Consider the following 23,999-nt stretch of genomic DNA (forward strand, 5'->3'; position numbering starts at 1 on the left):
GGAAAGCTTGATCTGTCAGTCCCGGATGCCGCAGACCCCTTGAAAAACCAGGCCACCAAACATTAAAGGGGCAGAGACGCCACGCTGTCAGAGAAGAGAGAAGGCCGCCCCGAGCCGGAAAACTTTTATTTGCTGTACATTCAAAGGGCACCTCATGCTATTACACTAGTCCACAGTTTGTGCTGGTGACCAATCAGCCTCAGCTCTGTCCCTGCTGCTGTCGCTGCTGATTGTTTTCCTCTTCTTCCTGGCCCTCTGGTGGGGGCGGGGGCGGCTCCTCCAGTCCTGAGGAGGTCGCCAGGAGCTCCCCGGTGGACCCCGCCAGGCGGAAGACCACGGGGATCTGGGCCAGGCCTGGGTTGGTCTCCTGCAAGCCCTGGATCCACCTGGCCAGCGTGGCCTGGTCGTGGGCACCCGCCACGCATATGGCGAAGACAGGGCCTTCCTCCACTGTTGGGAGAAACAGGCGCTCAGAGTTTGTGCCGTGGGGATTGGAGCAGCACCCCCGTGCCTGCACCCCTTCCGGGCCACAGGCGGATGTTTCTTGCGCATCCAAGCCTTTGCACAAGATATCCCCTCTGTCTAGACTGCCAATCCCATGCTTCACCTAAGTGATGCCTCCTGGTTCTGTGACATTCCACCAGGAAGTCCTCCCCACACCCCACCTGAAGCCTGGTGCTCCTCCCCTTAGGCCCCAAGAATATAACTTGACTTGCCTGTTCCCCCACTGGCCAGAGCTGCCTAAGGGCAAGGACTGAGCCTGTCCTGGTCACACTCGGTAGCCAGCACAGAGGTGTTCCATGACCCAGGGCTGACAGGCCTGGAGCCCCTGGGGAGTGAGGGGTGTGTGTGTGTGTGTGTGTGTGTGTGTGTGTGTACACGTGTGTACGTACTTGGGCATCTGCTGGGTCTGCATGTGGCGACTGGGCTAGGTCTCAGCCTGGGTGCCAGCCTTCTACCCCAGAGGCCTCACCTCAGCTGGTGTTTGGTGCCCATCCCAGTTGTACCTTTATGGATGTCAAACTCGTAGTCATCCCAGCCGCTCCTCCCATAGTCCAGGTCCAGCTGCATCGGGTAGTAGAGATTCCATTCCTCTGGAATTTCCTCCGCTTCCTACCCGGGGAAGGGGGTGCAGGCAGTCGGAGGCCCAGGATCTCGCAGCCGGCTGAAGCCTATCCCCCCACACCAGGGGCTATCCCTCCCTTCCCCTTCCCCCCTGCACCTCTGAGATCTCACATGAGCCCTCAGGGTGGTGCCAGCCCACCCCCACCTCACACACACTCATGCCCCCACTCAAGCTTTGGGCTCTCACCCTCTCCTCCGGGGGCAGCAAGTCAGCTCTGAGGATGTGATAATAGACACATTTGTCTCGGAGCCACAGGGAGAAGGGGCCCTCGACGAAGATAGGCCGGGCTGGGTTGTGGTGGGCCAGGGCAGCCTGCTGATCGGGAGTCTGGATGCCTGGTATGGAGACACACGTGCCCAGGGAGCCCTGGCTGAGGGGCTCTACCCGAAGGCCCACGGAGCCCACCCAGCAGGCCTGGGGAGAACCCAGCCACCCCAGGCCAGAGCCTTACCTACAATGTGGGACTCAGTGGCGTGTGCCGCACCTGTGGAGTCTTTGGCAGAAGGCATCTGCAAGGAGGAGCAGGGGTGGAAGGAAGCTTGTGGGCCCCAGCCCCTACAGGGGAGCTGGGGAGAGAAATGGGGAGCGGGAGGTCCCGGCAAATTCAGGGCTCCTCTCAGCCTCCTACCCATCGACTCAAGCCCACCCCTTCTTCATTTCTATCCGCTTTGGCAAGAGCCGCTGACATTGAAGATGGGCACACAGAGGGGACCCTGGCGCCCGCCTACCTGCGCTAAAATCCACTCTGCCACAGGCTGTGTGACTGTGGCTCAGCCAACGTACCTGGATGCTTCCGTTTCTCCAGATGCAAAATGGGGATGACAGCACTTAATTCGGAAGGTCCCAAAATGCTGAGAACAGGGCCTGGCACGTACTAAGGGCTCTGTGCTTGTGACGGTTTAAAAAGAAAAATAATTTCACATGCACAGTGTGCTCCTGAGGAGACACAGGAAGCAAATCAGGGTTTGCCTCTGCAGAAAACTGGGAGGAAAGGAAATCCGTTTTATATCTTTTTGATTTTACATACTGCCGTGATTCAAAAAACCAGATGAAATTTAATTAAAAAAAAAAAAAAACGCATCTTGGGGTGCCTGGGTAACTCAGTCCCACCGACCACCTGACTTGATTTCAGCTCAGGTCATGATTTCATGGTTCTTGAGTTCGAGCCCTGCTTTGGGCTCTTCCCTTCTCTCTCTGCCCCTCCCCCACTCACATGCACCCGGGCACGTGCGCACATTCTCTCTCTCAAAAAGTAAACTTAAAAAAAAAAATGCATCTATTCTTTGATTGAAATGTCTGAGAGCTTACAACTATTGCAACACATATCATCCATCCTTTCAAATTAAAAAGAACAGAGGTGAATCAATAGGTATGGACATAAACTCCCAGCCATATTCTTAAATAAAAACAGCAAAAGTCAAGGTGCAGAACACGGGTAGAAGGCTGCTTCATTAGAGAAACTTTTTTTTTTTTTTTTAGGTTTGTTTATTTATTTTGGGAGAGACTGAGACAGCATGAGTTGGGAGGGGCAGAAAGAGAGGGAGAGAATTCCAAGCACGGCCAGCACAGATCCCTACGTGGGGCTTGAACTCACAACTGTGAGATCACGATCTAAGCCGAAACCAAGAGTCGGAGGCTTAACTGACTGAGCCACTCCAGTGCTCCAGAGAAACATTTTTAAAGAAGTTTTTGGGGGAGGAGCGGGGTGAAGGGGAGGGAGGGAGACACAGTATATGTTTTGCTCCTGGGTCTTTTTACTGAAAAATATAATTAGTCTGATTTTTTAATATGGATTTTTCATTTTAAATTTCACACATGTTTCTCCTTTCTTTAGCATTTTGATTGTATATTTTTCTTTTTCTCGCACACTAAAAATCTTGGTTCCTATTAACAGTAGCACCTTTACTTATCCATCAAAATACACAGTTTGGATATTACTGCTAACCATAACGCTGTGGGACTTAAGCTTGGGATTTCTCTACAGATTTGTGTGTTCTTAGAATAGATGCCACAGAGGATGGGCAGTTGGATGACTGACTCAGAAGAACTTTTTGTCTCAGTGGTTCTGCCATCAAGGAGATGTTTCGTCCGATCCCTTTTGTTTCTGTTTGTTGCCAGTATGGTGGTTCCCCCTCCTCCCCATTTCTTTGATTTTGTTTTAAATACGCTAAAACATTGGGGTGCCTGGGTGGCTCAGTCAGTTAAGCGTCTGACTTCCCTTCAGGTCATGATCTCACGGTTCGTGGGTTCGGGCCCCGCATCGGGCTCTGGGCTGACGGCTCAGAGCCCGGAGCCTGCTTCGGATTCTGTGTTTCCCTCTCTCTCTGCCCTTCCCCCGCTCGTGCTTTGTGTCTCTCTCTCAAAAATACGTAAACGTTAAAAAAAATACACTAAAACATTTACATAGTTGAACTGTCGATCCATTTTAAACAGATGTCTCTCTTCCACTCCTGTTCTCTCTACCCCATCTCCTCTACCTGCCCAGAGATAATGATTTCTACCCATTTCAGACTTATCTTGGCATTATTTATTTTTGTGAAAATAGGCAAATCGATGTATGAACTTTTATTTCCTCTCTCTTCTCATGCTGAAGGGAGTTAACTGGATCACTGAACATACTTCAACCTTTCACTTGTGTTTTGTTTTGTTTTGTTTTTTACCAACCTGACTGAGGTGTTATGATCTATGTAGACAATTCCCTCTTGATGGAGCTTGGATCGTTCCCATTTGAGATCTAGGCAGTGTTGGTGATCATTTTACCATGTTTTCAACCCTTCTGTACGTGCTTTTCATAATTAGGGGGAGAAAAGAATAAATACAAAGGCTAGATCGGCTTGCAAGTGCACAGAATCTCTTTGGAAGGAGACACAGATGTGGTCACCTCCGGGGAAGGAGAGTGGGGACTGGGGACCAGGCCGTGGGAGAACTCTTCATCCTGTGTTCTCGAGTACCACTTGGCTTCTAAAGCTTTACTTTTCAAAAGGAAGACGTGAGTTAAAGAATACCTTTCCTCTGGAATATGCTCCAGGCCAAGTCTCTGTCCTTTCTCACCCGGACACCCCATCACCCACTCTCCTATTAACTCGGTCCTCTGCCCACCCAGCCCCACCCGGCCCCCATTCAACACCCACGTGGCCAAGCACCAGAGGATGCTTTCGAAACAGAAACTCCTTCCAGAACAGAGCTCCCACCCCATCCTTCCTCTTCTCAAAACTTCTATGTGGCTCCCTCTTCACCAACAGGTCCAAACCACGCTCTTTAACCTGGTGCCCTCCTGGTCTCTTCTCCCCAACCCCGACCTCCTGCACTGGCCAAAGGAAGCTCTTTCTACATCTCCAGCAACTCCAGCTGCCCTCTGAACCCCAGCCCAGGCTGCTCCCTCTGCCCAGAATGCTCTCCTTGTCTCTTCTGTCCTGCCTGAGTGCAGCTCACCCTCACGTCCTCCAGGAAGCCCTCCGTGCTCCTTGCCCTTTCTGGGCTCCCAGAGCCCCCAGTGCTTCTCCATCTCAGAACCAGCAGCTCTGAGAGAAACTATCTGCTACCTGGGGTCAGCCTTCAGGACCACAGGATCCCCCCATGTGGTCTGGCATGAGTGGGGCCCCTAGAACACTGGTGTGTGTGTGTGTCTGTGTGTGGACTATTTCATTCAGTCATTCGGCAAACACCTGCTGAGCTCAGCTTTGTGCCGGACCCTGTGCTGAGCCTTAAGAGACACAGCGGAAACTGAGTCGTGGTGAATGAGCAACCAAGCCAAGCACCCAGTGTGCCTCTGCTAGGGTGGTCAGGGAGGGGATCCTGAGGAAGGGACAGCAGAGCCGAGACCTGAAGAACATGAAGTCCTGGGGACAAGTGTCCCTGGCAGAAAGAAGGGTGAGCACAAAAGCCTGAGAAGAAAACTGGCAGAAAGGAAGCCAGATGCCCAGAATACAGACAGTAGGGGGAGAGGGGCGGGAGAAGAGGTCAGAGGTCAAGCCGCCGGGAGGAGTGAGGGCCACGGGAATCTAGCAAGGCTCAGCCCGCGGCTGTGGCCGAGGGTGCGAACGGGGGTGGATACCTGGTAAATGGTGACCCTGGCGCTGAGGTTGGGCTCCATGTGCCGCAGGCCCAACTTGGCCAGGTCCACGGGGTCCTGGGGCAGGTCCCGGGGCAGTGGGAAGGGGTTGATATTCTTGAAGCGGGAGAACCACAGCTTCATGCGCACGAACTTGAGCATGGGGTAACTTTTACGTCCAAATATCTGAATCAGTAGGAACTCGGTCTCCTTGTCGGGCATCACCCCTGTGTCGGACAGAAGCAGGCAGGGCCTCAGGGAGGGGGCAGGAGGGAGAAGGGGCGACAGAGACATGGGAGACGGAGAGGGCCAGAAGAGCCGGGACCAAGAGCGAATCATGAGGAGGGCCAGATGGAAAGAACCAGAGACAGGAAGAATTTAGTCAAGGAATTGATGACGGTGAGGGAGAAAAGAATCAGAATTTAAAGGAAAGGTCAGAGGGAGAGATGAAAGAGGAAAGAGACCAGAGACAGAGGAGAGATGGAGGGAGGGGGCAGGGGGCGCGAGCCAGCAAAACAGACCGAGGAAAGGCAAGTTGGAGCCATGGAGCGACGGAGGGGCCCACGTCCCGGGGGGAGAGCCCGCTGCCTGCCCCTGGGCCTGCCGGCCTCACCGTGGTTCTCCATCTGTTCCAGGACAGCAATCCCGCACTCCTGCTGCCGTGGGTAGTGGATGAAGATTCTCTGGAAGACGCTTCGAGGCCGGAAGACCTCCTTGGGAAAGACGTCGAGCAGCAGGTTGTAGACGGCCAGGTCCCGCTCGACGCCGTACTCCCGCATCTTGCGCAGGGCCAGGTAGATGAAGTCGACGTGGCCCCGCTTGTGCACGTTATGCTGCCCGAAGGTCTGCACGGCCCGCACAAAGTTCGCCTTGTCCTGCGCCCCATCTGGTGCCCGCCTAAACAGCTCCTCGTGGGGTGCCAGGGCCCTGGTGGGTCCCCTCGGGGGCTTAGGTGGGGGAGGGACCAGCCAGGAGTCAGAGCTGTGGGTGGCTGCGCTCCAGTGGAGACCCCGCGGGGCCTGGAGGGACACCTGGGGACAGAGAAACCGCTGCTGGAATCTGGCCCCTCCCAGGGTCCCTGGGGGACTGCCGGGCCGGCTCTTTCCTGGGAAAGGTGCCAGCGGGCATCCCTCAGGGCCTCGGAGGCCTGTGTGGTGCTGTGGTAACAAGTCCAAGATCAGGCACCATTACGAAGTGTGAGAAAACAATGGTAAAACCCCCACGGAGGCAGCTCGGCAATATTCGCCAGGATAACAAACACACACTCTCGGATACAGCGATCCTGCGTCTGGTTTTTAAATCCTCAGCTATCCACCAACCTGTGCCCAATGACTTTTGTCTGTCCACCGTAGCAGGGGAAAGCGGCCCCGCCGTGCATCAGCAAGGAAATGGTTAAGCAAATGGCCATGAACCTGGACGAGGGGCGCCTGCGTCCGTCAGACACACTGAGGAGGGTCTTGTGTGACCCAGAACGAGCCCCAGGGTATATATTATGAAAGCAAAGCAAGCAATGTTTGAAGTGGTGCGTTCAGTAGGGTCCCATAGGTATAAAGAAGCCTCACCCACTGACACACAAGGGATCTTCATTAGTTGTGGATTCCGTATTTGGAAATTTGCCTGCTTGCTACATTGATTTGCAATCCCAACACCGATACTCTCAGCACTTTCCCGGTCATTCACAGACACAGGCTGTGCAGTGAGAAATCTGAGTCACCCAAGCCCGTTCATTCCCAGCTGAGATGGAATAAGGTGACGCTCAGCCTTCTGGATTCAGCCCTTGTATTCTCGACAAGCGTCCTGTTAGAGATTTACTTAGTGCACATTTTCCACATCTTCTGGTCGGTGCTGTTGCGGTTGAAAATGGCCCCCACGCATAGTACTGACGGGCCGTCCAGCGTTCCTACAGGCAAGAAGGCTCTGCTGTTCCTTACAGAGAAAATACCGTGTGGTAGATAAGCTACATTCAGGCTTGAGTTATAGTGCTGTCGGCGGTGAGTTCAACGTTAATGAGCCAACAATATATATTAAATAAGATGTCTTTAAACAGAAATGCACATCCAACAAGATACTGACTCGCTGATGAAACTGTGAGCAGAGGCTCGCAGGAACCGACCCCACATTTCCCTGGAAGCGACAGTTCAGTATTTACTAGTTCAGTGTATGCGGCCACTTTGTCAAACATAACCCCGGTGGATAATGAGAATCAACTGTATGTATATAATTTTTTTGCTCCTGTGAAATATATCTGGAAGGGAATGCGTGAAGTGGGGAACATCTCTTGCCTCGAGAGAGAGGGGAGCTAAGTGGGGTCATGGTGTAGCCTTAGAACTTTTTTTTTTTAATTAAAAAAACCTTTTTTTTAAAAAATGTTTATTTATTTATGACAGAGAGAGAGACAGAGCATGAGCGGGAGAGGGGCAGAGAGAGAGAGGGAGACACAGAATCCGAAGCAGGCTCTAGGCTCTGAGCCGTCAGCACAGAGCCCGATGCGGGCCTCGAACTCACAGGCTGCGAGATCATGACCTGAGCTGAAGTCGGACGCTCAACTGACTGAGCCACCCAGGCGCCCCGGAACCTTTTGAATGTTGAACCAAATTGCCCGCTGTAACTAGCCGTATTGTCTATTCAAAAGATAGCTTTCAAAAACTTAAAAGAGAAAAGGCGGATTTTGGAGTCGGCAGGAATCTTGGCTTGCCTGTCCTCTGCTAGGTTATGACCACATCCCGCTTTACTGCTCAGGCCTCGGCTTCCCCTTCTGTTATGACGGTGTTTCTCTTGGGTCAAGAAGATCTTGTTCCCCAGAGTGAAGAATGGAGGCTACTGGGGACAGGCGAGATCCCTCCGCAACGTAAGACAGCAAACTACAGCCTGTGGGGCCAATATGGCCAACGGCCTGCTTTCGTCACTAAAGGTGGATTAGAATACAGCCACGCGCATTTTTTACGTCTAGTCTGGGGCTGTGTTTGTGCTACAGGGGCAGAGCCAGGTGTTTCTAACAGAGACCGTGTGGCTTGCAAGGCCAAAAATACTTACTGCCTCAGTACAAAAATGTTCGCTAACCCATGTGTGGATGGCAACACCACCAAATTTCTGACTTGAAATGGAATTGAATGTTTAAATTACAATGGTTATTACATACGGCATCTTTAAAAATATATGGCGAGGGGCGCCTGAGGGGTTCAGTCGGTTAAGGGTCTGACTCTTGATTTCGGCTCGGGTCATGATCTCACGATTTGGGAGATCGAGCCCAGAGGCGGGCTCCTCGCTGACGGCATGGAGCCTGCTTGGGATACTCTCTCTCCCTCGCTCTCTGCCCCTCCCCCGCTCATGCTCTGTCTCTCTCTGTCTCAAAAATAAATAAACACATTAAAAAAAAATTTTTTTTTAAAAATCAGAAAGGAAGCGGGGCGCCTGGGTGGCTCAGTCGGTTAGGCATCTGACTTCAGCTTGGGTCACACGGTTGGTGGGTTCGAGCCCCGCGTCGGGCTCGGGGCTGACAGCTCAGAGCCTGGAGCCTGTTTCTGTTTCTGTGTCTCCCTCTCTCTCTGACCCTCCCTGGCTCATGCTCTCTCTCTCTCTCTCAAAAATAAATAAACATTGAAAGGAACCTCTAGAATGGCCGAAAGAAGGGGAGACAGTACCAATGAGATAAAAGCATAACAAAAAGCATAGCACGCGGCCTGGCCCAGAGGGAGTGCTCGGTAAGGGAGGTACAGGCATAGCTCGGAGATATCGAGGGTTTAGTTCCAGACTACAGCAATCAAGCAAGCGTCACAATAATAGGAGTCAAATCAATTTTTTGGCTTCCCGGTGCGCACGAAAGTTATGTTTACACTACACCGTCGCCTATAAAGTGTGCAATACCACTAAGTCTCAAAAAAACGCACGTACCTTAAATAAAAAATACTTTATTGCTAAAAAATGCTAACCAGCGCCTGAGCTTCCGGCAAGCCGCTATCACTGATTCCAGATCAAATAGGATAATGATGAGTAAGTCTGGAGTACTGCTAGAATTACCAAAACGGGACACCGAGAACAAAGTGAGCAAACGCTGCCGGACAACGGCACCAACAGGCTTGCTCGACACGGGGTCGCCACAAACCCTCAATTTGTAAAAACAAACAAACAAAACCCAAAACCGCATTGTTTGTGAAGCACAACAGAACAAAGTCGGCGGCCACCATCGCTGTGGTAGCCATCTATGCCCGTTGACTGGCTTGGGCCATCTGGTCACCCCGGGAAGGGATGGAAGTTCAAGTTTCTGCCCAAATCTCAACAAGTGGATACAGGGGTTACCCACAGTCACCACCCGCATCTACTTAGCTCACAAATCCTTATTTCCAAATTCAACTCCCTTACCCGCATGGGCACCAGCCCTTCTTAAAGTGAATTAAGGCGGGGTCAACTGGCCCTCAGAGCAGAGAGGCCGGCCGGGGTGAGCAGACGACTGTTCAGCTGGTGGTTACCTGAGAGAAGGGGGGTCCCGTGACGGTGGCCCCGCAGATGACTCCACAGCCCCGAGAGAGGCCCCGGGCCAGCAGGATGGCTTGGGCCCAGCTCATTGCCTCCACTTGTCAGACAACCACCTGGCCGAGACAGAGAAAAGACAGCATCAGCCAACTAATGGAGAGGAGACCCCTTCTGGGCTGTGGCCGTGTTCCAGACTGCATGGCCAACTCACCAGCCCCACTGGTTTCTTCATTCACCGCATGGACTTACAATGGCTGTTACGATCAAGCGTCCCGATTTTCTTGGGCTAAACCTTGGCCTTGAGGAATCTGTTCCTGCCATGGCCTGCCTCCCTACTGGATCATTCTTTCTTTTTAACAGCTTTATTCACGTATCATGTAGTTCAGCCTTTTCAAGTGTAAAATTCAATGGTTTTTTTTTAGTACATTCAGAGTTGTACAACCACCACTGCAATCTAATTTTACACCATTCTTGTCACCCCAAAAAGAAAACCTATACCCAATCGGCGCTCTCTCTTATTTCCCCTCATTACTCAACCCCAGGCAAGCACTAACCTTACTGTTTCTGTAATTTGCCTATTCCGGGTAGTTTGTACAATATGACGCGTGCTCTTTTGTGGCTGACTTCTTTCACTTAGCGTGTGTTTAAGGCTAACCATGTCATAGCATGTAACAGACTTCATTTGTTTTGTCAAAAAATTCCATTATACAGATATAGCCATGTTTTATTTATCTGTTCCTCAGTTGACGGATAGTTGGGGTTGTTTCGACTTTTTGACTATTAGGACTAATGCTGCTATGAACACTTGGGTGGAAGTTTTGTGTGAAAAAGTGTTTACACGTCTCTTGGGTAGATACACAGAAGTCAAATTGCTGAGACATATGGTTAATTCTAACATTTTGAGGAACTACCAAACTGTTTTATTTTTTCATTTTAATTTTTTAAGCTCGTTCCACACCCAATGTGGGACTTGAACTCACAACCCCACATCAAGAGGTGCATGCTCTACCAACCGACACAGCCAGGCACACCCGCCAAACGATTTTCTAAAGTGGCTGCGCCATTTTACACTCTTATGAGCAACATGTAAGAGTTCCAATTTCTCCACATCCCTGCCAATTCTTGTTGTCTTTTTGATTACAGACACACTAGTGAATGTGAAGTGATATCTCATGGTTGGATTTGCACTTCCTTAAAAAGCAATGTTGAACATTCTCTCATGCCCTTATCGGCCAATGCGTATCTTCTTTGGAGAAATATCTATTTAGATCCTTTGTACATTTAAAAAATTGGGTTACTTATCTTTTTATTATTGACTTGTAAGAGTTCTTTATATATTCTGAATACTAGACCCTTGTGTTTTACAAATACTTTCTCCCATTCATTAGACTACTTTTCACTTTCTTGATGTTACTGTTTGCAGGACAAGTTTTTATTCCAATGATGTCCAATTTATGTTTTTCTTTTATAGCTGTGATCTTGATGTTATATCTAAAAAAACCACTAAATTAAGGGGTGCCTGGGGGGTTCAGTCGGTTGAGTGTCCGACTTCAGCTCAGGTCATAATCTCGCAGTTCTTGAGTTTGAGTCCCACGTTGGGCTCTGTGCTGACAACTCAGAGCCTGGAGCCTGCTTCAGATTCTGTGTCTCCCTCTCTGTGCCCCTTCCCTGCTCATTCTGTCTCTCAAAAATGAATAAACATTAAAAAAAAACCCACTAAATTAAAACAAAAAACAAACAAAAAAACCCCACTGCCTAGCCCAAGGTCATGAAGATTTACTCCCATGTTTTCTCTAAGAGTTTAATAGTTTTAGCTCTTACATTTAGTCCTGGGATCCACCTTGAATTAATTTTTCTGTATGGTGTGAAAAAGGGGTTCATTTCATGTGGATATCCAGTTGCCCTAGGACTATTTGTTGAAGAGACTATTCTTTCTGTATTTCTGGGTCTTGGCATTCTTTTTCTTTTTTAAATTTTTTTTTTTCAACGTTTGTTTATTTTTGGGACAGAGAGAGACAGAGCATGAACGGGGGAGGGGCAGAGAGAGAGGGAGACACAGAATCGGAAACATGCTCCAGGCTCTGAGCCATCAGCCCAGAGCCCGACGCGGGGCTCGAACTCACGGACCGCGAGATCGTGACCTGGCTGAAGTCGGACGCTTAACCGACTGCGCCACCCAGGCGCCCCTTCTTTTTCTTTTTTAAATTAAGTTCTAAAATTTTAATTCCAGTATAGTTAACATACAGTGTTATATTCATTTCAGCTGTACAATATAGTGATTCTACAATTCTATACATTACTCAGTGCTCATCGTGGTAAGTGTACTTTTTGTCTTGGCATTCTTGCTGAAAATCAATTGACCATAAATGTAAGGGTTTAATTCTGGGCTCCCAATTCTATTGATCTATATTGAGTCTTAAGCCAGCACTACACTGTTTTATTATAGTTTGTAAGTTTTAAAATCAGGAAGTGTAAGTCCTTCAACTTTGTACTTTTTTTTTTTTTTTTTTTACAAAGTTGTTTTGGCTATTCTGGGTCCCTTGCAATTACATATACATTTTAGAATCAGCTGTCAATGACTGCAAAAAGTCAGAGGGATTCTGATAGGGATTGTATGGAGTCTACAGATCAGTTTAGGGAATATTGGTATCTTAATAATATTAAGTCTTCTGATCCATGAACATGGGATACCTCTCCACTTACTTAGATCATCTTTAATTTCTTTCAACAGTGTTTTATAGTTTTCACTGTATGTGCCTTTTATTTTGTTAAATTTATTCATATTTCATTCTTTATGAAGCTATTACGTATGGGATTATTTTCTTAATTTCATTTCCACACTGTTCAGTGCCAGTATGGCACTATATGTATGTCTATATTGGCATACTATTTTTATATGTTGATCTATCCTACAACCTTGTTGAACTCACTTATTAGTCCCAATAGCTTTTTATTGGATTCTTTTCTATATACAAGATCACATCATCAGCAAGTATAGTTTTATCCCTTCCTCTCCAAACTGGGTATCTTTTACTTCTTTTCCTTTCTCAAGTGCCCTTGCTGGAACCTCCAGTATAGTGTTGAATGGAAGTGACAAGAGTGGACATCCTTTTCTTATTCTTGATCTCAGGGGAAAAGTGTCCAGTCTTTTATCGTTAAGTATGATGTGAGCTGTCTGTTTTTCATACATGGCCTTTATAAGGTTGAAGAAATTCCCTTCTATACCCAGATGTTGAATGCTTCTATCAGAAAGGATACTGGATTTTGTAAAGTATGTTTTGTTGCGTCTACTGAAATAATCATGTAGTTTTTATCTTTTATTTTATTAATATGGTATATCTCATTAACTGATTTTCAGATTTTAAACTAATCTTGCTTTTATGGGATAAATTCCACTTGATCATGGCATATAATACTTTTTATATGTTGTTAAAATTTGGTTTGCTTGTTATTTTGTTGAGGATTTTTACATCCATATTTGTAAGAGATATTGGTCTGTAGTTTTTAGTGTCTGTTTGATTTGGTATCAGGATAATGCTGACCTCATAAAATGAGATGGGAAATGTCTGGATCCTTCTTATCACCATTTAAACTTTCTCTAACATCTCCCATTTTGACCTGAAGACTCCCTCCAGCCTCTGCTCCATATCTCTGCTCCCTTTACAGTAAAGTTTCTCCCAAGAGGTGTATACACATTATGCTTCCTCACTCTCTCCAACTTGGCTGCTGCCCCAACCACTCCACTAATACCATTTGTAAAGGCCCCTTTTGCATTTTGCACTTATGAAAGCCAATGATTATTTTTAAGGCTTCATTTTGCTCAATTTCTCAGAAACATACATCATGGGTGAGGCCCTCCTCCCACCTTTTTGACATGACCCACTTCCTTCTTTAAAGCTACAATGTCTGCAAACTTGAATGTGTAGACGAATCACTTAGGATCTTGTTAAAATGCAGATTTGGATTCAGCAAGTCTGGCGTAGAGCTAAAGATCCTGTACATCCAACAAGCTTCCAAATGATGCTGATGTTGCTGGTGTGGGGACCACACTTTGAGTACTAAGATTGCAAAGAGGCCCACATCCTGAATCTGCTGTCTGCTACCCTGAAGTGTCTTTCAACTTGTGCCCCTCTTCTCTGTATTCTTGTAGGCAGCTTTAATGGTTCTCAAACTTTGTTCATATTAGAATCATCTTGGGGGCTTTTAAAAATTCCCATGCCCAGGCCATACACCAGATATAATAAATCAAAGAATCTAAAGGTAGGCATCAGCATTTTAAAGTACAGCAATGGGGATGCCTGGGTGGCTCAGTGGGTTGAGCACCCAGCTCTTGACTTCAGCTCAGGTCATGATCCCAAGGTCATAGATCAGCCGAGCTGGGCTCCACGCTGAGCACTCAACGTTTATTTATTTTTGAGACAGAGAGAGACAGAGCATGAACAGGGGAGGGTCAGAAAGAGAGGGAGATACAGAATCTGAAACAGGCTCCAGGCTCTGAGCTGTCAGCACAGAGCCCGACGCGGGGCTTGAACTCACAGACCGTGAGATCATGACCTGAGCCGAAGTCGGACGCTTAACCGACCAAGCCACCCAGGCACCCCAACGCTGAGCACTCAGCATGGAGCCTGTCTGGGGTTCTCTCTCTCTCTCTCTCTCTCTCTCTCTCTCTCTCTCTCTCCCTCCCTCTATCCCCAACCCGCTCACGCTCTCTCTCTCTAAAATAAAAAAATAAAAAATAAATAAATAAAAAATAAATAAATAAATAAATAAAACACTCCAGTGACTTTAATATGCTGCTAAGATTGAGACCTTAATCTGAATCTTCACTACTCAAAGTGTGTTCCAGGGATCAGCTATATCAATATCATCATTTGGGAGCTCATTAGAAAAGCAAAATCTCAGGGCGCCTGGGTGGCTCAGTCGGTTGGACGTCCGACTTCGGCTCAGGTCATGATCTCGTGGTCTGTGAGTTCGAGCCCCGCGTCGGGCTCTGTGCTGACAGCTCAGAGCCTGGAGCCTGTTTCAGATTCTGTGTCTCCCTCTCTCTCTGACCTTCCCCCGTTCATGCTCTGTCTCTGTCTCAGAAATGAATAAATGTTAAAAAAAAAAATTAAAAAAAAAAAGAAAAGCAAAATCTCAGCCCTAACCCAGATCTCCTGAGTCAGAATCCACATTTTAATAAGAGTCCAGGTTTCTCCTATGTGTGTTAAAGTCTGAAAAATGACAATCTATGTTCTGATGGATTCCAAACAGTTATTGCCAGTCCTGACCTCCAACCCCCATACCTAACTGCCATTTTGGCGTGTACCCAGCCATCTCCAACTTAATCTGCTCCAAAGTGATATCCCTGCTTAAACGTGTTCCTCTTCACCTAGCGAATGACACCACCATTCCTAGTCATTCGGGCCACAGACCTAGAAGTCATTTCTGCATCCGCTACGTCCCTCATTGCCCCATTCAGTCCACCAAGTAGTCCTGATGAGTACGTCCAAGTCCGTCCCAAATATCCCAAATACATCCATTTCTCTGCATCGGCAAGCCACCACCCCAATCCCATGATCTCTGTCCTTAAGGCCTACCCAACTTCCCCTCCAGTCAGTTCTCCCTGCCATGGCCAGAGGGAGCTTTTTTTAAATGTAAACTAAATTCAGTGTTCTCTGCCTAAAAATCACTAGTGTTATATTACACAGATATTCAGATCTGTAAGTCTGAACCCCGTGGTGGGGTGTAGACAGGGTCTACCTCTCCAAACTCAACTCTTATCACTCTAGCTCTCGCAGCTCTAGCTACGCTGTTTGTTAAACAAGCTAAGTTCATTCCAGTCTCAGAGCCTTTGCACTGGCTATTCCCCCTGTTTGGAAATTTCTTCTCCTAGATTCGTCCATAGCTGTCTCTGGTCGTGCAGGTCTATGTTCAAATGAGAGGGCTTCCTGGACCACAGCCCCACTCCCAATCCAAGCACCCATCACCCTGATGAATGCACTGTTAACAATTATTAGCATCTGAAATCACCTGTTCCCTGCATTTCTGACGTGTTTAATGTCTGGCTACCCCAGGAGATAGGGGATTTTTGTCTGTCTTCCTCATTGCTGTGTTTCCAGCACCTGGACAGTGCCTGGTACAAAGCAGGTGCCTAACAAGTATCAGTTGAATGGGGAGAAGAGCTAAATTGCTACAAAACATCTATGATCTGTAAATCTGAACGCCGTGGCGGGGTGTACCTACAGCAGCTCTGAGGCTGCCTGCCAGGATTCTGGGATCCTTGGGATAAACAGACGCGGGTCCGAATTCCAGCCTAGCTGCCAACTTCCGGCGTGACTTCGGGAGAGGCCCTTAACCTCTCTGAGCCTCAGCTGTCTCATCTGCAAAATAGGAGATTAGGGACGTGGGGAGGGTAGTATACAGAGATCGGCTTTTTCCAGCACGTCCCCGCCCCGCACCTCCAAAGGTCACGGTGCCCTGGCCCTGCAGCTGGGTCGCTCTGGGCTGTGCTCCCGTCCTGCCGGCCCAGAACCGGCCACCCCAGGACCCAGCAGTTTGCTCTCACCTCCCCACGGGCGATCTACATACTCACGCGGCAAGCCGCGGACTCCAAGCCGGCTCGGTCGTGACTCTGGGCGCCGCCATTTTACCCAGAGAGCTTCCAGGTCAGGGGCCACCGGGGAGACAGCAAATCGAGAACACAGGTTTAGAGAGGTCCCGCCCAAAATGGAGGAGCACCAATAGGAAGACAGAAAGAACTTGGTCCCTCCTCACACTGAGCCAGGCCCCACCCCTAACAGGGCAAGCCGCACCCCCATTAAGGCAGGGAAAGGAATGATTGGACCGATCCGGGCTGGGAGGCTGGACTTAGGCGGCCTGTGACTCCAGGTGGAGGCCCAGTTTTCCCACCTGAAATGTGGAAATAAAATATTGATGGTAGAAGTGATGTGGATTCCTTCGTTTGTTCGCCTAACCTTTATTGAGCGCTTACCGTGTGCTAGGCGCAGTTTTAGTCGCTGAGGATACTGGGCTGATACATAGCAGTGAAGGAGACAAGTTTTGCTAATTAGCTCCCTGACTCTGGGCTACTGCTTAACTCATCTGTGCCTGGGTCATCTCACCTTGAAATGGGCCAGTTATAATAACCTCATGGGATTTCATATATATATAGATATATATATATATATAGAGAGAGAGATATATATATATATACACATATATATCTATATATATCTATATATATACACATATATATGAATTTTATATATGAATTATATATATATGGATTTTATATTTATGAATTTTATATATTATATAAATTATATATATATATATATATATATATATATATATATATATATATATATATATATATATATATATATATATAAAGCTGCTGGGCATAGGCGGTACCTGGGGCGGAGACTTGGCCACAGGGCAATGACCACCCCAGCCCATTCCTATGGCGCCCCCTCCAGTGCAGCCTTCTGACTTGGTCTCGCACCAAAGGAGCTCCTGGGTGCTCAGCCAGCGCGTGCTCGTCAGCCTCTGGCTGTGATTTGGACTCAAGCAAATGCCTCCAGTGGGACTTCCGGTCGTGCGGGGACGGAGCCAGAAGGGAGGGGCGGGGCCAGGAGGGCGGGCACCTAACTTGCCCCTGTCTCCTCCCCAGGTGTGTGTTCACCCTCCTCTCCCTCGCCATCAGCGCTCTCAGCAGGTACAACCTGCTTTCCCCGGAGACAGTCAACATCAACTGCACTCTGTAACAGAGTCAGCAGGCCCAGAGGGACGTTCTCCATTTCACTCTCACCCCCACTCTACACTCCTGCGAGTGTGGGGGACTGGCAGCACAGGGGAGTGGGGTGGACAACTGCTGTGGGTGACCAGGTGAGGAAGGGACCTCTTCAGGAAGGTTCTCAGATTGAGGTTGGCCCAGCTAAGGGGGTTCATTGTTCGCTGTCTCTCTCTGCCCCAGCCCCGGGAAGAGGTTGACCCAGGGCCTTGACCGCTCCACACCAGGCCCCCAGCCGCCCTGTCCACGGCTGTCCAGGGTTCAGTGGGACCCCTGCTCACCTCACCCCACAGACTGTGGCTGAGGGCTCTGGTTACCCGCCCTAAGATAGATAGGATCCAGCTGGGTGGGACCCCAGGGTCACATTCACACAATCCTTGGCACACTTCTGACCCCTGCTCTCTCCAGACCTGGTGGGGATTCTCCGCGAACCGGGATCAGATGTGCCCGTGTTACCATGCAGTTTCTCTCTTTGGCTTCTGCTGCTTCATGTAAAGAACCCTGGACACACCTCTCCCCTCCTCCTTGCCTGCATGGATTGAACATCTGTGGGCTCGGTTACTATAAGCTCCATGAGGACAGGGGGAATTTGTTTGTGACGTGTAGTGTCCCCAGCTGTAGGGACAGGACCTGGAACATGGTAGGTGCTCAACAGATGTTAGTTACCACAACGGATAGATTAATGGATAAATGTGCCTAATGCTCACCCCAATCTTTAGACCACCAGTCCCTTTGTGACAGCCCCCTGTAGCTCACCTTCCACATGCCTGACTAATTACCCTGCCCCTGCCTTTCGGCATCTTTCCCCAGCCCCAGGGCAGTCTGCCTTACTGAGTTACTTCTCTGCTCAAAGCCCTTTGCTAATTTTCGGTGCCTGGGTTTGGGGACACGAGGGGACCTTCACGGTCTTCTGCATTCCCCTCCCCTTCCCTCAACCTCCGATCCTCTAACCCACCTGTCCACAGTTGGTTCCTGAGTACAGCCGGCTGCCCCTGAAACTCACGAGTGACCTCACTGAATGGTGTGGCTTTGGGCTAGGTAGCTGGCATCATTGTGATGCCATTCTAAAATTTGAGGGGTGTTGACCTTGGCTATGCTGGTCCTGGGCATCTTCAACATGCTATGGATGTACCACTTCACCCTGTCCAAGGGGTGAGGCAGGGGAGCCCCTCATGACCCAGAGCCGACAGTGGGAAGCAACTGAAGAGATCTCAAAGATCTTCCCTCAACACTGCTGGAGACTTGGACCCTGGGCCAGAATGGGGGAGGTTGTGCACAGGAGGCTGAGGCTTTTCCCACCCCACCATAAGAAGGCTCAGATTGAGTCAACAGGAATCTGTTGAGGGCTTGCCTTTATAACAGGCACTGTTCTAAGCACTGAGGAAGAGCAGTGAACACAAAAAAATTCCTGGCCTTGGAGAGCTGGCATTCTAACTGGGGACATGGACAAAGACTCTTGTTCCATTGAAGCCTTTTCTAACCACTGGCAGCTTGAAAAAGATTAAGTACAACGTCAGAACTGTTTAGGACATAATTGTGGCTGCCATCTTGTTAATGTTAATCTATTTTGAACTTGGAACGTTGACCCCATGTAATTAGCCCAAAGTTTAGCCCCATCTTGCTTGTGTGCGTGCTTGCTTGTGCCCCAATAAAGACATTTTTTTTTCAACGTTTATTTATTTTTTTTGGGACAGAGAGAGACAGAGCATGAACGGGGGAGGGGCAGAGAGAGAGGGAGACACAGAATCGGAAACAGGCTCCAGGCTCCGAGCCATCAGCCCAGAGCCTGACGCAGGGCTTGAGCTCACGGACCGCGAGATCGTGACCTGGCTGAAGTCGGACGCTTAACCGACTGCGCCACCCAGGCGCCCCAATAAAGACATTTTAAAAAGAAATATTTTATGGCTTGAGCTATGTAACGACTACATGAGTATATATGTGAAAATTCATTGAGCTTTCCGTTAAGATCCATACATTTTGGTTTATGTAATAGCTGAGTTTAAACGTTTTAAAACATGGGGGCACCTGGGTGGCTCGGTGGGTTAAGCATCCAACTTTGGATCAGGTCATGATCTCACAGTTTGTGAGTTCAAGCCCCATATTGGGCTGTCGGCTGTCAGCACAAAGCCCACTTTATTAAAAAAAAATTTTTTTTTAAAACATTTATTCATTTTTTGAGAGTGAGAGAGACAGAGCATGAGCGGGGAAGGGGCAGAGAGCGAGGGAGACACAGAATCCGAAGCAGGCTCCAGGCTCTGAGCTGTCAGCACAGAGCCCTATGCAGGGCTTGAACTCTCCGACTGCGAGATCATGACCTGGGCTGAAGTCCGACGCTCAACCGACTGAGCCACCCAGGCGGCCCAGCACAGAGTCCACTTTAGATCCTCTGTTCCCCCCGCCCCTCCCCCATGCTCTCTCATTCCCTCTCTAATGAACATTTAAAAAATATATAAAATAATAAAAATTAAGTAAATTCTGATACATGATACAATATGGATGAACCTTGAGGATATTGTGCTAAATGAAAGGAACCAGTCACAAAAGGACAAATACTATATTATTCCATTTATAGGGGGTCCCTAGAACAGGCAAATTAGAGAGACAGAAAGTAGAATGGTGTTTGCCAGGAGCTGAAGGGAATAGAGAATGGGCAGTTAGCGTTAAATGGCAACAGTTTCCATTTTGGAAGACTGAAAAAAGTTCTGGTGATGGATGGTGGTGACGATTGCATAACAATGTGAATGTACTTAATAACACAGAAGTGTACACTTAAAAATGGTAAATTTTATGTTGTACATATTTAAAATTTTTTTTTAAAGTCTACTTAAAAAAAGACAAATGGGGCGCCTGGGTGGCTCAGTCGGTTGGGCCTCCTACTTCGGCTCAGGTCATGATCTCACGGTCCGTGGGTTCGAGTCCCGCGTCGGGCTCTGTGCCGACAGCTCGGAGCCTGGAGCCTGCTTCGGATTCTGTGTCTCCCTTTCTCTCTGCCCCTCCCCTGCTCAAGCTCTGTCTCTGTCTTTCTCAAAAATAGATAAACATTAAAAATAATATGAGGCGCCTGGGTGGCGCAGTCGGTTAAGCGTCCGACTTCAGCCAGGTCACGATCTCGCGGTCCGTGAGTTCGAGCCCCGCGTCAGGCTCTGGGCTGATGGCTCGGAGCCTGGAGCCTGTTTCCGATTCTGTGTCTCCCTCTCTCTCTGCCCCTCCCCCGTTCATGCTCTATCTCTCTCTGTCCCGAAAATAAATAAACGTTGAAAAAAATAATAATAATAATAATTAAAAAAAAAAGTGATACGAGATGAGGTCAGATTGGAGTAGGGCGCTCCCAGGCCCCCCTGGAAAGCCCCAGTTGAAGGCTATTAACCGAAGAGGATTAGCACATAAAACGGGGGGGGGGGGGGGGGCTGGCAGTAACAGAGGCTCCAGGCAAGGACAGTTATCCACCCCGCAAAAGCCAAATCTGCAGTCCCTTGGCCTCCATAAGGCAAGGCCCTGCCATGCGGGGACAGGATACGCGCGCGCGCCACCCTCAGGCTGCCTGAAAGCCTGCGCAGCCGCGGCATCAAGACTCCTGTGATTGGCCAGGCTGAGAGGAGCGCCAGCCAATCAACTGCCGGTACAGGGGACTTGTGCACGCCCCCTCCCCAGCACGTTGACAGCCACGTGGGCACTGCTGGGAGAGCGCCGGAGCCCAGCTCTGCGCAGGCGCAGTTTGCTCTGCTCAGCTCGGACGTGGGCGAGGGCGTGCGTGAGTGGCGGTCGTGTCGGCGACCTGGCCGCCGTCTTCGGGGCTCCCAGTGTCCCTTCTCCTCTTGAAGCACTTATGGCTCTTATTTTCTTGTTGATCCTTACAGAAGGAGTGGATTCAAGCACAGGGCGTTTTACATAGTTGTGTCTTTTGTGTTTTTGTGTTTGTTTTTACTAACGCAGCGGAACAGTATGTGTGGAGCCCCGACACAGACCCTTTTACGCGCGGTCCACACGACAACCCTGGGAAAGATAGAAGCTTCACAGTGTCGGATCCTGGCAGACAGCACCTTAACCAAGGGATGGAAGTTAAAGTCACCAGCAGTGAGTCACGGTGACATCATAAGCCCCCGATATGCGAAGGGAACATCACCTCTCTGGTATCCTTCCCAGTAATGTGAAAACCTCAATCCAATCAAGATAAACCAAGTGGAGAGAGTCTACACAGTTGCCGACCGGTTCTCTTGAGGAGTGCCAAGGGCATGAACGACAAGGGGCTGTCACTGACTGGAGGAGTCTAAGGAGACATGACAATTAAGTGCCATGAGAGATCTTGGATTGGGTCCTGGAACAGAAAAAGGAGGAGTAGAAAACCTGGAGAAATCCAAATCAAGGCTGTAGTTTATTAATAGTATTGTACCAAGGTTAAGTTCTTAGTTTTAATAAGTGTACTTGGTTACATAAGATGTTAACAGTAGGGGCAGCAAGGTGAAGGGTAAATGGGAACACGCTATGCTATTTTTGAACTTTTCTGTAAGTCTAAAATTATCTAAAAGTAAAAAGTTAAGAAAGAAATCTAGGAAGCAGGTACTATCAATATGCCCATTTCCCAGAGGAGGAAATGGAATCACAGAGAAGTTAAGATATCTCGCCAAGGTCACACAGTCAGGAAGCAACAGGGCATGTTCCAAACCCATGGAATATGGATCCAGAACCCCCTTCTCTCTATTCTTCTTCTTTTTTTTTTTTAAGTGGGCTCCACACCCAGCGTGGTTCCCAGACATGAGGCTTGAACTCACAATCCTGAGATCAAGACCTGAGCTGAGACTGAGACCTGAACTGAGATCAAGAGTGGAACGCTTAAAGACTGAGCCACCCAGATGCCCCCAGGGTAACTTGTTGTCAAGAAGATACTGTAATAAATGTTCTTTTCATACCTCCACTTGGACTTCTTAGGTATATTCTAAAAATGATTTTCTGGATCAGAAGATGTGTTAAATAGCAGGATTCTCCAGAGAAACAGAACCAGTTAGAATAGAGAGAAACAAAGAGAACGAGAGAGAGAGAGAGAGAGAGAGAGAGAGAGGAGGGGGTGTTATTACAAGGAAATGACTCACATGATTATGGAGGCTAATAAGTCCAATATCGCAGTTGGCAAGCTGGAGACCCAGGAGAGCAGACGATGTAGTTCTAGTCCAAGTCTGAAGCTCTGAGAACCCAGAGGGCCAATGAATGTAAGTTCCGGTGTGAGAGCTGGCAAATTTGAGATCCAAGAAGTTCCAGTCTGGAGGGAGAAAAAAGACGGATGTCAGACATTAGGCGTTTTCTTCTTACTGGACAGAAGGTCAGTGTTTTTGTTCTCTTCAGGCTTCCGCCTGGTTGAATGAGGCCCCTCCGTATTGGGGAGGGCAGTCTGTTTTCCCGTTTATAATTCAAGTATGAATCCCACCCAAACACACCCTCACAGACACACCCAGAACGTTTGACCAACCATCTGGGTACCCCATGGCTCAGTCGACTTGATATATAAAATTATAAACACCAGAAAAGGAAAGGACACTTGTCATTTTGAAACCTCTCAACAAACTGCCCACATCCATCCACAACGTTCTTGCGGCCTCCCCGGCACTTGGCGTTGTCGGGTGTCCTGAATTTTGCCCATCTGGTAGTCACCGGTCCCCTTTTTAAAAAAGTCTCCATTGTTCAACCAGATGTTTTTCCTACAAAACATCTTGCAGAGCTCATGCCTGGACCAGGGAGTGGGCAACTGGAGAATGGCCTACATAACTCCCACCGTGGCCCGAGGCCCAACCCCCTAACCACCCCCAAGCTGGTCTTCTGGGGAAAGTTAGGATGGAAACACAAAGGAGATCCCCAGCTCAACTATCCTTAGTCCAGGAACTTCCTGGAAATTATGCCCTTCCTTTGTGCATGCTTAAACACCAACATTGCAGACAAATGTCTGAGTCCTGGCTCATCAACTTTAATTCCTTTTACCCAGCGAGCCTTTTTTGAGTGCCTGCTGTATGCAGGCAATGTACGGGCACTGGAGACAGAGCGGTGAACAAAGCAAACAAAGCCCTGCCCGTGCAGTTTTTATGCTCACAGGATGAGATACAAGTTGAGAAAACAGGAGATGATAAGAAAAAGAAAGCGAGGAAAGGAGATAGCGTGGTAGGCCTTTAATTTTTTCATTAAAATATAATTGACATACAGTGTTATATTAGCATCAGGTATAAGTGGGGGCTTTTAAAATGACTTTGCAAAAAGTTTATTTATTTTGAGAGAGAGAGTGCAAGCAGGGGAGGGGCAGAGAGAGAGAGAGGGAGAGGGAGAATCCCAAGCAGGCTCCCACTGTCAGTGCAGAGCCCAATGCGGGGCTTGATCCCACGAACCGTGAGATCATAATCTGAGCCGAAATCAAGAGTCAGACGCTTAACTGACTGAGCCACCGAGGCACCCCTAAAAATGGCTTTTTAAAGTGAAAGTTTTTATGGAGGCAGACACAGCAACTGTCAGGTGCAAACACATGTGAACAATTCCCTCGTGCTCACCCTCTCAAAGTCAGTCTGGGTGATGCTGTTATTTTAGAGCAGGTGGTCAGGAAG

The 23,999-nt window shown here is 48.6% G+C and overlaps 1 protein-coding gene across 3 annotated transcripts; it reads right to left on the reverse strand.

The window, feature by feature from the left end:
• Nucleotides 1–108: 108 nt before the first annotated feature.
• On the reverse strand, nucleotides 109–16,305 carry ECSIT (ECSIT signaling integrator). Of its 3 annotated transcripts, none has more exons than XM_030300999.2 (9): nucleotides 16,222–16,305; nucleotides 15,873–16,009; nucleotides 9,644–9,763; nucleotides 5,791–6,208; nucleotides 5,181–5,404; nucleotides 1,578–1,635; nucleotides 1,313–1,461; nucleotides 1,008–1,113; nucleotides 109–450 (listed from the first exon to the last, which is right to left on the reverse strand). In XM_030300999.2, exons 3-9 carry the CDS (start codon nucleotides 9,737–9,739, stop codon nucleotides 200–202), a joined length of 1,302 nt encoding a protein of 433 aa, XP_030156859.1. In that variant the 5' UTR covers nucleotides 9,740–9,763; nucleotides 15,873–16,009; nucleotides 16,222–16,305; the 3' UTR covers nucleotides 109–199. The 3 variants fall into 3 exon arrangements, with proteins under 3 accessions (XP_030156859.1, XP_030156841.1, XP_030156849.1); XM_030300981.1 differs by having other exon boundaries at nucleotides 110–450; nucleotides 1,578–1,692; XM_030300989.1 differs by having other exon boundaries at nucleotides 110–450; nucleotides 1,578–1,692; nucleotides 16,218–16,287.
• Between the last annotated feature and the right edge of the window lie 7,694 nt (nucleotides 16,306–23,999).

The sequence above is a fragment of the Lynx canadensis genome, chromosome A2 (genome assembly GCF_007474595.2).
Source record: "Lynx canadensis isolate LIC74 chromosome A2, mLynCan4.pri.v2, whole genome shotgun sequence".
Lineage (NCBI taxonomy): Eukaryota > Metazoa > Chordata > Mammalia > Carnivora > Felidae > Lynx > Lynx canadensis.